This window comes from Peromyscus eremicus, chromosome 12 (genome assembly GCF_949786415.1).
Source record: "Peromyscus eremicus chromosome 12, PerEre_H2_v1, whole genome shotgun sequence".
NCBI classification, from domain to species: domain Eukaryota; kingdom Metazoa; phylum Chordata; class Mammalia; order Rodentia; family Cricetidae; genus Peromyscus; species Peromyscus eremicus.
In genome coordinates, this window is record NC_081428.1 from 72139648 (window position 1) to 72155606 (window position 15959).

At 54.3% G+C, this 15959-nt stretch overlaps 1 protein-coding gene and 1 long non-coding RNA gene across 5 annotated transcripts; one reads left to right on the plus strand and one right to left on the minus strand.

Moving 5' to 3' along the window:
* Positions 1-4256: 4256 nt before the first annotated feature.
* Positions 4257-13595, minus strand: LOC131922938 (uncharacterized). Of its 2 annotated transcripts, XR_009382440.1 has the most exons (3): positions 13303-13572; positions 6887-7013; positions 4257-4788 (listed from the first exon to the last, which is right to left on the minus strand). It is a non-coding gene; the product is annotated as an uncharacterized LOC131922938 (long non-coding RNA). The 2 variants fall into 2 exon arrangements; XR_009382439.1 differs by lacking the exons at positions 4257-4788; positions 6887-7013 and adding an exon at positions 12753-12882 and having other exon boundaries at positions 13303-13595.
* Positions 12854-15925, plus strand: Ccdc188 (coiled-coil domain containing 188). 3 transcript variants are annotated; one of them, XM_059277802.1, is made up of 9 exons: positions 13099-14221; positions 14359-14466; positions 14548-14667; positions 14757-14813; positions 14894-14953; positions 15056-15120; positions 15251-15308; positions 15582-15631; positions 15715-15925. In XM_059277802.1, the coding sequence occupies exons 1-9, from the start codon at positions 13688-13690 to the stop codon at positions 15899-15901; spliced, it is 1239 nt and encodes a 412-aa protein (XP_059133785.1). In that variant the 5' UTR covers positions 13099-13687; the 3' UTR covers positions 15902-15925. The 3 variants fall into 3 exon arrangements, with proteins under 3 accessions (XP_059133784.1, XP_059133785.1, XP_059133783.1); XM_059277800.1 differs by lacking the exon at positions 14548-14667 and having other exon boundaries at positions 13130-14221; XM_059277801.1 differs by lacking the exons at positions 14359-14466; positions 14548-14667 and having other exon boundaries at positions 12854-14221.
* Positions 15926-15959: the final 34 nt, after the last annotated feature.

Sequence of the window (15959 nt, forward strand, 5' to 3'; positions counted from 1 at the left end):
ATCAGTGGAGCCATCTTGGGCTAGATCCCAGGAGGACTGAAGAGCTGAGCCCACGGTGGTCCAGAAGCCTTTAGCCCATTCTCTCCCTCCCCTCTGAGGCATCCTGGGTAAGCACCCAGTGTCACTGGAGTGGAGTCTGATCCCTTCATGCCCATGTCCAGAGCCAGCCAGTCTACTCTGGACTCACGATGACACCGGCTGCGGGCAGTGGCTCTGCGCTCTCTTGTAAGTATGGTGACTAAGGATGACCCTGCTCAGAGTCCTGGCGCGTAAGAGGATGTGAAGGGGTGGACGGCACGGCAATGTCTGACTAGGCGGGGTAGGAGAAACTGTCCTGCATGAGGAGCACCAGACCCCCAGATTCTGTCCCTGTGTTGGTAGATTCTGCCAGGCCCAGGATGCAAGCCCTCTCACTGGAGCTGACCTCCTCCTCTCCTCTCAGATGAAGGCCACAAGCTCACAGAACGAGGGCAACACTGAGCAATTATTCACGTTCGTGAGGAGGGGTGGGCGGATGGCTCTAGGACAGATCTCAGAGCATGGTGGGAACTAGAAGGGCTACGGCAGGCAGAGGACCAGGAAACAGACCCTGAGTGTCTGAAGATGCAGCAGTCTGCAGCCTTGAGATTCGAGATGCCTGTAGGGATGGGGAAGCACTGAGCTTGCCCCACGGCCACACACAGCCAAGGAGGACAAGGGAAAAGACAGCCTTCACCACGTAGCTCCAAACTAACTTTCTGGGCACAGGTGTGCTATCCCCACCCTCCAGATGTGAATCGAAGCTGCCCCTGGCTTATGGCCTAGAAGCAAATGTGGCCAGGAGGCAGAGACTCACCACTTTGCCGTGCCAAGGTGCCCGCAGTGCTCAAGGCATCAGCAACTTTGATAGGCTTTCATTTAACTTTCTCTTTATTATAATTACTTAGAAAACTATTAAATGTAGTTATTAATCATTGAGTAATTATTATCTGCTCTTGTATTAATTATCTGGCCACCGGGAATGTCACCAAGATTTAAGATTTTTAATTGTTAATAGTATTTCCCAAACACAAGAGAAATTTAGTGCAGTCCAGCTAAGGTGGGCCGGGGCTGCCTGGCTGCAGGGAGCCCTGCTTGTGTTCACATGACTGAGGCCTCACCAGCACATTTTCGGCCCCAGCAGGGTTCTGGGGTAACTAAACCCTAACTCCAGTCCCATCCTCTGAGCTTAAGCCCTCGACCCCAGTGTTTTGCTGTGCTCAGGCAGGCGCCCCTGCCCAATGTAGACCAGGGGAGCAGCAAAACGCCTGTCACAGGAGAGGGGCCACCTACAGCCCCGCTGTTCCAGCTGAGCCTGGGCTCCCTGGAGTCTCTGGTGTCCCCAACAGTACAGACACTGCTTCCAGGGGTACTCATCTCTGTGTGCCCTGGACAGCCCTGAAAGGATAGGGCACACTGTGCCAGCAGCCGATGGGCTGGGAAGCCCAGTGGGACATCCGGCACCAAGAAAAGACATTACATGGCAGTGGCCCACCACCACAGGGGGCCCAGCCACCTGCTCACTTCCCACAGTCCCCCTTGAGATGACTCAGAAAGGACTCCATGATGTCAGTCCACAGCACCCTTGGTGGCTGCCCATGAGTGGCCTTGCCCTCTGGCCCCAGTTGCCTACTATCTGTGAACACTGTTTCACTCCTCCCAATATAAGAGTAAATCCTGGGGCCGGAAACCAGCACCAGGGCTCTGAGTGCCTTGCCTTGTGAGCGCAATGCAAGGAAGGGCTCAAGGAATAACTGGGTCCCTCTCCCAGGAGCCCACTTCTAGAGAGGAAGTGATAAGCCCAGTGGAGGGGTGCCGGGCAGACAGCTCTGAATGCTTCTGTCCATTCCCTACCTCACTACTTCTTCTGCCCCAGCCTGGTCAGCGACAGAAGCTGGGTCAGTATTTCCAGGCACGGTGGCACATGCTTGTAAATCCAGCACTCAGAAATCTGAGGCAGGAGGATTGCTGCAAACTTGAGACCAGCCTCTGCTACATAGTGAAGGCCTAGACTAGGTTACAGAGTGAGACCTGTCTCAAAAGAAAAGAGGAGTGGGGAGGAGGAGGAGGAGGAGGAGGAGGAGGAGGAGGAGGAACTTGTTGGTCTGTTGCTGAGACGGTGGGACATGGGAATGTCCCTCCAGATCGGTTCTGTCTTGTCCTTGTGCCTGCCCCACAGTATCTGCTCCCACAAAGGACTGTATTAGATATCTTTCAGCAGCAGCGTCATGGAGGAACAACACAGGAACAACGGCAAGCCTCAAACTCGGCATGGACTTGTCAACATGGAAGATGTGATGGGAAAAGAAGGGGGATGATGCTCACACAATGATGAGTCAGTGATGGTAGAGGGCGTGGTGGTGGTGGTGATGGTAGATGGTAACAGCAAGATGGTAGAGGAGACCATGATGGCTGTGATAAAAATAAGGGTGATGGTGGTGGTAGAGAAAAGGTAGTGATAGAGGGTGACAGAATGGTCAGTGATCTGATGGTGAAGGCGATGATGATAGAGATGGTGTGACAGTGGTGATTATGATGAATGGCACTGTAGTAGTGGTGATAATCATGGTGACTGTGGTGGTGGTGATGACAGTAGTTGATGGTGTGGTGTGATGGTGGTGGTGATAGCTGGTGGTTGATGGTGAATGTGATGATGATGATGGTGGTAATCATGATGGTGATGGTGGCCATAGTGGTGATGGTGACAACAATGATGGTGGTGATGGTGGTGGTGATGGTGGTGGTGAGAATGGTTGGTGATTTGGTGATGGTGGTGGTGATGATGGTGGTGATGGTGGTGGTGGTGAGAATGGTTAGTGGTTTGGTGATGGTGGTGGTGATGATGGTGGTGATGGTGGTGGTGGTGAGAATAGTTGGTGGTTTGGTGATGGTGGTTGATGATGTCATGATGATGGTGGTTTGGGGATGATGGTTAATGATGCAATGATGATTGGTGATGTGATGACGGTGGTGGTGGTGGTGGTGATGATAATGGAGGTGAGTTGTGTGTGGTGGTGCATGAATTTAAGCCTAAAATTCAGGAGGCAGAGGCAGGATGGTCTCTCTGAGTCCAAGGCCAGCCTGGTCTACATAGTGAGTTCCAGAACAGCCAGGGCTATTACACAGAGAGACTACATCTCAAAAAAGAAGTGATAGTGGAGGTGATGTTGGTAGGGATGGTGATGGTGATGGAGGTGGTGATGGAGGTGGTGATGGAGGTGGTGATGAGGTAGTGATAGAGGTGGTGATGGAGGTAGTGATGGAGGTGGTGACAGAGGTGGTGATGGAGGTGATGATGGAGGTAGTGACAGACGTGGTGACGGAGGTGGTGATGGAGGTAGTGATGGAGATGGTGATGAGGTAGTGATGGAGGTGGTGATGGAGGTGGTGACAGAGGTGGTGATGGAGGTGGTGATGGAGGTAGTGATGGAGGTGGTGATAGAGGGAAAGATCGAGGTAGGGATGATGATGTGATGATGATGGGGGTGACGGCAGTGGTGGAAGTGATGAAGGTTACATGGTGGTACAGTTAATCATGTTCTTGGCCGCAGAAGTGATGGTAAAGACCCAGCACCCCAGACAAGCGCATCCTCTGCCTCCCAGAATGGCTGCTCCTGAAGGTAGGAAGAACAGAGCTCTGACAGATCTTGACAGGGCAGTTAAGAGTATCTTGAGCTTAGAAAGAACATTTAATCTTGGTTAAAAATAAATAAGTGCAATTATTGGAAAGAGAAAAAATAGGCTAGTGTTTACTGCAAGTGAATGAAAAGTAATTACTCTAGGGAAAGTCCCCTTTCAGGATGCTGGGAGCCATCCTCTTCTCCCTCCTTTCGGGTTCACTGGAAACTGGTAATTAAAACTTTGGAGGGAGCCGGGCAGTGGTGGTGCATGCCTTTAATCTCAACACTCAGGAGGCAGAAGCAGGGGGATCTCTGTGAGTTTGAGACCATCCTGGTCTTCAAATGGAGTTCCAGAACAGCCAGGACTACATAGAGAAACAGTGTCTCAAAACAAACAAACAAACACACACACACACACACACACATACACACCACACACTCACACACATACACACAATGCACACATACACACACACACACACACACACAGACACACACATACACATACCACACACACACACCACACACACAGTCACACACACACACTCACACACACAGACACACAACACACACAATACACACACATACACACAACACACACACATACACACACACAACTCACACACACACACAGACACATATACACACACCACACACATACACACACAAAACACACACAGAGACACACACACATACACACAACACACCATACACACAAAACACACACAAAACTCACACACACACACACACACACACACACACACACACACACACCTTTTGCAGGGCCTGGCAGAAGCAGCAGTGTGGAGTGGCTTTGCCCAGCACCCCTAGAGTGCGTTCCCCTTACATCCTTTAATGACAAGGCATGTGCCCTCAACGATGCCCATAGCAACTCACTCTTGCTCATCTGCACTATGACCCCAGATAAACCCTTCCGAGCCTGTGAAGTGGATGGTGACAGCATCTGCCCCGGGTTGGTGGGAAGGGAGGGTCAGTGAGAGTGCCTGTGTCCCTGTGTCTCTATGTAGAAGGACAGACCTGTCTTCCTTCCCCAGACCCTGATCCAAACCCAAGGGCCTCTCCCTGCTTACCTGGAGGTGGCTTTGTGTCCCCATGCCCTGTGGTAGGATGACAGCCGAAGTCAAAAGCCCTGAAAGAGGGATGAAGGCAGGGTCTGCTCCTGCTGGGCCCGATCTGGCAATGGCTTGAGGGAGCTGGAGTTAGAGCAGCCTGGAGGCCAGGTAGGGGTGCCCAGAAGGAGCTGTACACAGTCCACCGTCAGCCTAAGACTCCAGGTCCTGCTGCACATGTCCAGGGCTCTACCCTGGATCCAGCTGGGTGATGTGCCTTTGGTTCCCAATGAGATCAAGCAGCACCATTAGCTTGGGCCTCAAATGTGTCTTCCTTGGTGTGCTCGGTTAGGCTAGCCTCATCTCATCTCTCCCTGTGCATCCATTCTCCTCTTCTGGCTGCACGGACACCTCCTATGGATGACCCAGGCTTGACCCCCAGGCGGCATAGGCCCAGCCTCAATGAGTGCTTGCCTACCGTGTGTGATGAGTGGCCTGGAGCGGCTGTTGTAATTAGTGGGAACGTGCCTCATTTGCCAGGGAGGAAAATCCCATCTTGGAAACACACATCAGATGCAAGTTCAATTTTACCCAAGGGGCCATAAAACCCCTTTTCCAATCACCTGGTACTGTTGGCTGCCAGCAATGTTAATCCTGGCCATGTTATTTAGAGCTGAGACATCACTTGGGGAAAAAAAACAGGTCCAAGACCCTCCCCGAGGAGCCCCTGATTCTCCTGCAGAGGCCCCAAAGATAGATGATTGAAGTTCTCCAGAGGTGGGCTCACTAGCAGGTGGGGAGACCGAGAACCCGGATGGCTGCAGGGACTGCCATACACGGGGAAATGTGGTCCCACTTGCTTATAGACATTGTCCTTCTGGTCCCTCATCACCTGCCTGCCCCATCCTCCCTCCAAGATCGGTACTATCTTCCGGCCTATCATTAGAAATCGTTTCCTTGATTACTGGGGTAACAATGAAAACACGTAATTGAATCTCCAAGAAATTACCATTTTTATAACTCGCGCCTAGTTCCTGAGATAAATTAAACATCCCTCTTGTATTGCAAGCAGCTTCTGGAACATGAACGAGGGATGGATACTGCCCTTTATCACTGATGTGGGCTTCAGTGAGAAGACGCTGCAGCTTCTGGCTAGCCTGAGTGGCTACACAGCCACCAGTCATAGGGTGGGTGTGTGGTGGGGTAGCTGGCTTCTCCGATGGCTGACTGGGTGAGGCTGAGCGGGTAGGCTACCTTTTAGCCCACGCTCCCTCTAAAACACAAGGTTGAAGCCTCTAGCCCAGCAGCTTGCTAGGGGGTACGATCCAAGGAGCTGGAGGAAGTGAGGCTGAGGATCCAGGCAGAGACAGGACAGCAGGTAGGGAGGCAGTAGACTGGGGGGGAGGGCAGTGAGCAGGGTGTGCGAGAGCCGTGAGGAACGGGAGCAGAAAAGGGGAGCCCTGAAGGTGGGACACACAGCATAGTGAGACCAGAATTCATCTTTGGTTAAAGGCCCAGGGCCCACCTGGTCCACAGACATTTCAAAGTCAGACAAGCAAGGGTCTGCTGAGGGTGCTCCCATGCAGGAGTGGCCAGGAGGACTGGGCTGTGTGTGAGAGGGAGGAAGTGGGTGTGTGGCGGATGGAAGAAAAGTTTGCAGGATCCTCCGAGGGCTTGCAGCCGTGGTGGGCACTGTGCTGGGAGGTAAATTCCCATGGCTCTTGCTGGCTGAGGGAGGGGAGACTGCAGGCCCCAGGACTCAGGGATACGTTTTATGTACTTGCCGTCGGTGTTCAGCAGAACCAGCTTTAAACAGCGGGGCATAGAGAGAAGCCCCTGAAGAGACCAGAGTGGGGGAGGGCCAGCGCATGGACTGAAGATCTGCTCTCTGCATGAGAGGAAGGGTAGACCAAAAAGCAGTGTCCCATCTTGACCATCTAGACAGACTCAGGGTCTAAGGTTAGAGTCACCAGGAGCTGGAACTCTGGCTAGCAAGGCAGGACTTCCTCCTCTACAGTGGGCAGGTGGTCTTTGGTGGAACATGGGAAGTGAAATGGGGAGTCACCACTCTGAGGGGCTGGAGGCACCACACCAGCCAATGTGCCCCCCTCTCCATCACCCTCCCTTCCTTCTCAGTCCTCCCTCATCCTGAAAAAACTCAGTCACCCAAAGGCTTACCTGGAGGCTCTGAAGGAGTCTCGTGGTCAGACAGCAGTGTACAGCCTGTCTACTTCCAGCCACGGGAACCATGCTGGAGCAAGGGGCTACTACAGAACCACTTCACGGGGTACACACGTGCTAGAGTCTATGGATGAGACAAAACTGGGCTCACCAGCTCCGCTTCTGACTTGTACTCTGGAGCCCCATGCCAGGAGGGCTCTGTGGATTGAGGTGGAGCCCTGCCCAGAGCCTGAAGGCACCAGCCAAGCCAAGTCACTTGGGCTGAGAGGGCCACAGCTAAAAGTCCTGATGAAGGCCAGGAAAATGGCAGAGTAGGCTCTGAGCTCTACATCGGATTCCCAAAGTCCTGTCCCCAGCATACAAGTGAAGGGGTGTGTGTCCGTCGCCCCCCCCACCCCCCCACTCCCGAGGCCGTCAGAGGCAGCCTCAGACACTGTGCTCACTCCAGGCTCCGGGTTCTCCGCCCCAGACCAACCGCAGAGTAGCAGCTTTGGGTGCCCATCCCCTGGGGTGGCCGCCACCCTCCTAGAAATTCATGCTGCTCCTCAGGGAGAACAGCTTGGAGCCCCTGGCCATTCTCAGCCAAGATGTCCAAGATCTGGGACCACCCTGAGCTTCCCTGCTCACATAGCTGCGAGACTCCTTATCCCAGCTCTAACTGCCCTGTAGCAGAGGAAAGCCGATCCAGAGCTGCCCACGGGAGAGATGGCGGAACCCCTGCACAAGTGCTGAGAACGTCTAGGATAATTTACTTCAAAGGAAGCAGTGGGGAAAGGAATACCCTCAAACCGGCGAGAGTTGTGACCACATGGCTACCGTCATGGAAACCACAGACTCAAGCCGGGGTGGAAGCTTTGCCCATGCTCTGCCCTTCCCTGAAAGAAGTTTCAGCCTGGGTGGATTCACTCTTCTACTTCTGCCCTGGGCACTGGGCCCCAGGCACCCGTGCCTGGTCTGCAGGGTTGAGGTGCCCTCTGGTGGCAAACATAAGAACTGCACTCTACTCTCGCTCTGCCGGCCGCCAGCGTGGGAGGGCCAGGGGCCAGCTTTTGGCAGCTTGAGGTGACCTCTCATTTGCCCGACGTCCGCTTTAACCTAAGAGTCCTGGTGTCCAGATGCAGAAACAGGCCTTGGGAGCCTGGCACTGTTGCCCGCACTGACAGGCCGGCACCCACCAGGAAGAGGGCCAGTTAAGACAGAACAAGAGAGACGAGAACCCATATCCAGTCCCAGTAAGGTGAACTTGGTAACTGACTAAGGTGTACTGACCACCAGGCAGTCCATTCATGCTGACATTCTGGACACCACTGTCCTTCTAGAAGTGACAAGAGAAGGCATCTGACCCTTTCTAGGTGGGACTCCTAGGTAAGGAGAGAGGTCCCCAGCCTGGGAAGGGACGGCATGTTTGGCTCATACCCAGCAACCTCCTGGAGCACAAGAACATGGTGGCCAGCATGTCACCTCCCAGCATGAGGTCTCAACATCCTGGAATGATGGTAATCTGCTGGGACTGTGTTATCCACAGGAGGGTTGTCTTTATCATTCTTTAAAAACATGAACAGTAGTGTCCAGAGAGTGACCACGGAGGAGAGAGACAAATGGCCTGTCACTAAACACATCTTGACAGCACAAAAGCCACACTGGGGACTGGGCACCCCACGGGTGTACCCTCCCTCCAAGAGCTTTAGCCTCTGAAATGGGGATCCCCAGAAGGACCTCAAGGATCCAGCCCACCTAGTGCCTTCTTTTGGGGGGATAAGACATAGAGAGAGTCTCACTGTGTATCCTACGTTGGCCTCACACTCCTGGCAATCCTCCTGCATTAGCCTCACACAATCCTGATACACACAAGTGTGAACCTGCATGCCTAGTTCTAAGGCCCTCACCATCATCCGGGACCCAGCTCCCAGCTTGCTCTGTACCCTGCCCACTGCAGACTGGGGAGGGCAGAGGAGGTCACACAGCTCTGAGAAGCACGTGTCTACCTTACCAGGAACAGAGGCCTAACAGCCCCTACCTTCTGGCCCTGGGATGACTCTGTCACTTAGGCCACTTCATCCCTCATCTGCCCCTCTGGCTATGAGTCTAAGGACACCTGGGAGATCTGAGGCCATGACTCAGAGCCACAGCCAAGTGTCCCTCTGCATCTCTAATAGACCGAAGGAGAATTCATGCCTAGGCCACACCCTAGGTCCTGGGAAGGAGGTAAAAGGGACCTGAGTCCCAAGTGAGAGAAGGCAATCCCAAGGCCTCTCCAGGAATGTCCAAAAACCCCAGGTCCATTCATCAGGGTCTGCTAGGATCCTCTAGTCCTACACAGATGCTCCGAGGCTGCAAGTGGAGAGGGTGGGTCTGGGCCAGAAGCCAGGGTTAAAAGCACAGAGATGGGCCAGGCATGGTGGTGCACACCTTTAATCCCAGGACTTGGGAGGCAGAGACAGGTAGAGCTCAAGGTCAGCCTGGTCTATAGAGGGAGTTCTAGGACAGCCAGGGCTACACAGAGAAACCCTGTCTTGAAAAAAACCAAAAAACAAACAAAAAAGTCCAAGAGATGGGAACCCCTCATGGGTGCGGCTGGTTCTGTGACTCTGAGTTTACTCAGGCCCTGAAATGAACGTGGGACATTGACTGCCGTAAAAATCAGACCATGTGGTTCCTGTCTTCATCCCAGGCCAGCTGCAGGCAAGAAGCTGTGGACAGCACAAACTCTCCCCCCCCCCCACTTCTTTCTCCAGCATCCCCTGGGCACCACCAGCCAGGGAGGGTGAGTATGTCTGAGTAGCTAGCCCCTTACCACCACTCCAGGCTCCTCAAGGCCATCCGGGTGTCATGGCAACATGGGCAGGAAGCGGCTGCCATGGCAACTGGTGTCCAGGGAAGTGTGCTGCCTAGCAACAGGGGCCAGGGCCACTCTAGTTCCTAACAACACACTCTAGTTTCCCACACTTTCTGTGTGGCCGTGAGTCTCTGCACCTCTCCAGGACCTCTACCCAGTGCAGACTCAGCTCTTCTGCCTGGAGCCAGGGCTCCACACAGACCCTCACCCCAACCCAACACACCAGTTCGCAGGTTGTTTAACGCGTTAGCACAGCTGACGCTCTAAGCAGGAACCAGCCATGCTGCAGACTCAGGATTCTTCTCTCCTTCTGGACACCCCCACCTCCCAGAACACTCTGGAGCTCAAGACCATACAAGGACCATGGAGACAGAGAAGGTGTCTTCAGGGCTGGCTCTGAGAGAAGCCAGCCTTCCAGATAGGGCACAGCTCAAGCAAAGGTAAGGTGATCAGAGAATGTGGGGTTCCAGGTTAAGGTAGGCACCCTAGGGTCTCAGATAGGAGTGCAGAAGAGCATCTAAAGTGCCCTGAGTCCTTCCTCACGACTGCTCAGCAGCTGTAGCCCAACCTGAGCATCTGGAGTTGCGACCTGAGGACCCTAGCCTACAGCCTCTGTGTGAGACTGCTCTAGTCATACAGGACAGGAGTCCCTAAGGACCCTAAGCATCTACTGGGAACTTACCAGGCTGGAGACACAGAATACAGGGTGAAGCCACCACAATGTCAGCTAATCAGGGCCTTTGCTGGTGCTGCCCTTCACCCCTACCCACAGCCACCTCACACCAAATACCATCCAAGGGCCTTCCTAGCATATCCTGGTAACCATGAGACCCCAGGGAGGAGTGGACAGGCAGAGGGCTTGGAAGACCTAGCACACCCTCCAGGGAACCGAGTAGGCAGCTGCTGAGTAGTTTAGGACACACTGAGGCAACTCCAGGCCCTTCCCATTACACTATTGCCAGTCTCTGCCTGTTGCTATGGGTGTATATGTATATGTATATGTCCCATCCTGGGAAAATGCAGAGCTCCCGCTAGTGTGGCCGGCCGGGCCCAGCCTGAGCTGTAATTGTAGTATACACCACTTCCTCTGCCACTGGTCTCAGTGGCTTCTGCTGGGTATTCATTCCAGGTCTGCAAGACAGCAGGAGAGGGACTATCTGTAAAGGGACAGCAGCGAACTGAAAACAGAATCAGAGCACTGGCTGGGGGCAAGCTTGTGCTCCAGTACTGATTATGGCAACTGCCAACAGAACTTTCTAGGCACTCTGTAGGTCTTCATTCCAGACATCAGAGCTGGAGCAGGGAGATGTGAGGCAAGACGCTCACCCTTCTTAGATCTGGACCACCCCTGTAGTTTAACAGAAAAGGCACCTATTAGCTTTCTCAACTCCCTCATAAACAGAGACCAAACATAAAGGAAAACAGAACCAAAGAACCATAAAGGAGAAAAAGAAAATGTAGGCCGCAAAAGATCTTGTTCTTGCCCCAAACCACTCTCTTCTGAAGAGAGAACAGGATACTCTGAAAAAAGAAGCTGCATGCAGGGGTTAGCAGTAACACCTCAGGAATTAAAAACACGACCACTGAAATTCAAAGCTTTTTAATGGACCATGGTGTGCTACTAACACTTCAGTCAATGACAGGCCACATGTGGTCCCATAAGAATGCATAATACTGAGGACCGAGAGTGTGCTCAACCGTAGCTGCTTGCCTATCGTGTGCAAAGGCCTGGGTTCCATCCCCATCACTGCTAAAAACTTTTGGTGGTATTGAAAAACTCCTATCAGTTAATTATGCCGTAGGCACCGAGACATAACGTGGCCCTCATGGTTGGAGTGGCAATGGAAAGAACATGCCCACGGCTCTGCCAGTGGCATCGAGTGCAGTACCCACGAGGTGCCGTGCCCAGCACTGCAAAACAGCAATAAACAGCTATGATACTCCCTTATGCAGGTACCGCGAGACGTTGGTTATTTTAGAGTGTGTGGTGTTTGCTTGTTAAAGGACTGGCTGTAAAACACAGCTGAGTTCTCGTGAGTCTCTGACATCTAGTGCTCAGTTGTCCCGTTCTGTGCTCTCCTCAGCCTCACACAGCTCCATTCCAAACAACGCAAGGAGCTATGGGTTCTTCACACCCAGCTTCCACATGGCCCAGGTGTGTAGGAAATGGCACCGTCTAGGCTTACACGTGTATACTTTAGAACGCCAAATCATTTACTGGCAAGTTCCTCAGAACGCACCCCACCGTTAAACGGCACAAGACTGCGTATAAAGTGAGAGAGAAGGGCTAAAGCTCAGTGAGTAAGGAGCTTGTCACTGAGGCCTGAGGACCTGAGTCGGACCCCGAGGAGCCCTGGAAAAGGCCAGGTGTGGTGGCTCACACTGTAATCCCAGTGCAGTGGGGCTGAGATGGGCAGATCAGGCCAGATCTGACTGGCCAGGTAGCTTGGTCTAGCCTGGTCTAATCAGACTGCTCCAGGCCCCAGTGAGAGACTTTGAAACAAAACAACAACAAAAATACTTCATGGACACAAGGCATGCACACGATGAACATGCAAGCAGGCAAAACACACATACACACAAAATACCAATAAATAAATCACACACGTGCATGTACACAAAAAATAAATATTTGTTTTAAAGTAAGGGAGAGTTAAGACTTGAAGGAATTGACATACAAATATTAAAGACACACAGGAGGGACCCAACACCTGCTGGGAGTTCCAACAAAGTGGGGAACAGAAGAGACTTAAATCGATGAAATATTACACCCCAAGACGGACCATCCATGGGGGAGCAGAGATGGCTCAGCAGTTAAAAGCAGTTCCTGCTCTTGCAGAGGACCTGACTTCAGTTCACAGTACCCACAGCAGGTGGCTAACAATCACCTGTACCTTGAGTTTCATGGGATCCAGTGCTGTCTTCTGGCCCCCAAGGGCATGCACACACGCGCATATACACATACACACAGAGATACACATGATCCATACAAAAAAAATATATTAACTAGTAAAAATGAAAAAACAGTTAGGCGGTGGTGGTGCATGCCTTTAATCCCAGCACTCAGGAGGCAGAGGCAGGTGGATTGCTGAGTTTGAGGCTAGCATGGTCTACAGTGGGAGTTTCAGGACAGGCTCCAAAGCTACACAGAGAAACCCTGTTTCAGGGGGGAAAAAAAAAAAGCAAAACCAGAAGAGCTAGGCTGGAGAAGCTCAGGGATGGAATGGTCACCCTGTACGCACAAGACCCTAGACTGCATCCCCAGCACTGCCAATAAACAAAACATGCAACTTGGCCACCAAGCACCCAGGACTGTGAGCAGCAAGACATCTGTCAGCATGGAACGTCGGGGCCCCTGGGGTCAGCGAGGGCCGTCGAGCAGAGCACATCTTCAGACCGGCTTTCCAGCCTGACCTCAGGCAGGGTAAGACGCCGCTAGACTCACGTGGTGTCATGCTAGCTGTTCCCACTCTTAAACAGACATGAGCATGATTTAACCTGGGCTCAGAAGCAGGTCATTGGCAACCTGACTGGACCTGAGGGCATAATCAAAGGGGTGGGGTCTTGATGGTCTTACCCATCCACCTTTAGTCAGCCGGATCCTGACAGGGACACGCACTTGGGTGGTCATTGTTGTCACACTTGATCTCTCCCAGGGCAGTTTTCCCTAGAGTCAGCCTTCTGAGATTGAACAGGCACCATGAACATTCCTCCACACACAGAGGGAACACGTAGTTGCAGGGGCTTTGGAGACAGTGAGAACAGGACTGAGACAGGAATGGACCACTAGCCTTGCTTCTGCCCCAGCCCATTGTGACCTCCCTGGCTGTACCCAGGCCTTTGTGACTGTCACCCTGGGTAGATTTGTGAGCCAGGGTGACATCTAAAGTGCCCTCAAAGAGAGTGGCAGGTCAGCCAGGCCAGAGCCTGGACCTGGGGTCAGAAAGGGGTCACAGGGAGGAATGGAGGGGCCAAACCCCCTGGGGCCCTGCGGACACTCTCATCCCCAGTGTCCTCCAGCCCCAGTTTCAAGCAGTCACGGAGGATGCCTGGATCAGCCCTGTCAGGGATATGTAAGGTGGCCCTGTCTGGTCCCCCATCAGTCCACTCAGTCATTAGAGTCTTCCAGACCTTTCCCTGCTCCAGGGACAGGGGGTGGGGGACCCAGAGTGGGAGGAGAGGCACCTGGAATGTTTGTGTCAAATGAAGAAGCAGAGATGCCGAGGCAGAGAGCTCGAGAGCCGGCAGGGTCCAGACAAGAAGTGGAGGCCGAGGCAGAGTGGGGCTGGCCCCTGCATCCAGGGCATGAACAGGTGCCACCTAGGCAGGCAGCATCCCCCACCTCAGGACCCAGGCCCTGCCCATGTCCAACCATGCCTCCCGGAGGAGGGGCCGCAGCCTCAGCCAGGTCAGCTCCCACGAAGCTCCAGAGTGGGGGAACACTGGGATCTGCAGAGCAATCCTTTCTACAGCTGGAGCAGGAGAACTACAGCCTGGTGAGTGCATCCCGTGGGCCAATGGGCACTCGCTGCTCCTCAGAGCTCCTGCCCAAGCTCACCTGCCTCAGCTTCCTGCCTAAGAAGCAACCAGGACAGGTGACACCCCACCCCCTCTTTGTGTCCCTTGACCCCAGAAAAGACAAAACCAGGACCTTCGGGAGCAGCTGGGGGCCCTCCTGGGGCCAGGGCAGCAGTTCCTGCCTCTGTGTGCCGAGCACTCAAGCTGCACAGCCCTGGCCTGGGTAAGAGGGAGTGCGCAGCCCTGGACCCCTGCAGCAGCGCCTCGAGCTGTCCACAGCCATGGGCATGACCTGGGGGCTTTCCCACCGTCCCCTGAGTCTGCCTGCACCCGGCCCCTGGAAGACAGGGCACCTGTGCAGCTGCCGCCGCCATCACGGCAGGAGCTCTGCGGGGGGCAAGAGTCCTTTGTGCGGCAGTCCCAGGTGGGCCCCAGGTGGGCCCCGGGGAAGAGGGGCTTGGCCTGGGGAGCAGGAAGCAGGTCCCTGTGCCCACACTGCCCCTCCCCACCCAGAGTGAGCTGCAACAGATCCGACTGTCCTTTGAGAGGAAGAAGATGGCCATTACTGAGGTGCCTGCTTGGCTGGCGGTGGGAGGGAGCCCCTGCTGTATCCTTGAGTGTGATGCAGGCCCCCCATTCCCTGCCCCCAGGTGTGGGACGGTGTGGCTGAGGTACACATGGCTCTGAACAACCAGGCCACCGGGCTCCTGGTAGGTCATCAAAGGGCCATGGTAGGGATGACGGCCATGAAAGGCAATGGGTATGGCACAATGAAGGGGCAGAGGACCAGCTTCACTTCCCCTGCCTCCTAGAACCTCAAGAAGGATATCCGGGGTGTGCTAGATCAGATGGAAGACATTCAGCTGGAGATTCTGGGGTGATGCGGGGAACCCGGGCTGAACCAGGTCGGGATGGGGTGGACCCTTCTCGCATCTTCAGTCCCACAGAAGAGGTGGTGCCAGGGTGGGGGTGAGGGCTGCATGGTCCTCACAGTGTGATTCCCCCAGGGAGAGGGCCCATTGCCGCACTCAGGCTAGGAAGCAGCAGCAGATGTCATGCATGGAGGTAAGTCCTCCCCGCTCCCTTCTGATTCCAGAGTCCCCACCCAGGGTACTGCTAGGGAGATTCTGAGAAGTGGACCACAGGGACCAGGTCTCGGGGCTAGAGCCCAGTGTTTGCAAGAGACTATCCTTGGGAAGGGAGAGGGGAAGGAGCCCAGCTGGTTGACCCACAATGGAGTCCGTATATATTGTGGGCCCCTCAGGGCTAGGGTCCTGCCCTTCCCCAAGGCCCCCAAGGTACTGAGAACAGGCTCTGACCCAGCCCCCTCCCCAACAGAAAGACAGGCCACAGCTGGGATGTCCCGAGGGCCTGAAGAGCCAGCTCTGGTAGGTCACTTTCTGGGCAGAGCCCAGTCCCCCAGGATCATCCCCATGGGCATTCCCTACCCCTTAACTGCCACCGCCTGCAGGCTGCTGGCCTTGAGGCTGCTGCTGGGTGCTCTGCTGGCCTGCACAGCGGCCTACGTGTACGTGGTGGACCCTGCACCCTTCGAGGGGCTGGTGCCACCCCTGCTGAGCCGAGCCGCCGTCTGGAAGCTCAGGGCCCTACTGGGCCCCTTCTTGCGCCTCGAGGTGGACGACTTCCTGCCTTTCTAGGCCAAAGGCACAGAGGCCCCAGAAGGAGGCGGCCAGGTGTGCCCCCGGGGCCCAGTGG

What these genes read in the sequence shown, in the direction of transcription:
- Ccdc188 (XM_059277802.1), top strand. Translation starts at nt 13,688, where the DNA reads ATGGAGGGGCCAAACCCCCTGGGGCCCTGCGGACACTCTCATCCCCAG. An exon ending in AGAAGATGGCCATTACTGAG is followed by an intron (nt 14,814 to 14,893) that starts GTGCCTGCTTGG and finishes CCCTGCCCCCAG; the next exon opens with GTGTGGGACGGTGTGGCTGA. An exon ending in GGCCTGAAGAGCCAGCTCTG is followed by an intron (nt 15,632 to 15,714) that starts GTAGGTCACTTT and finishes CACCGCCTGCAG; the next exon opens with GCTGCTGGCCTTGAGGCTGC.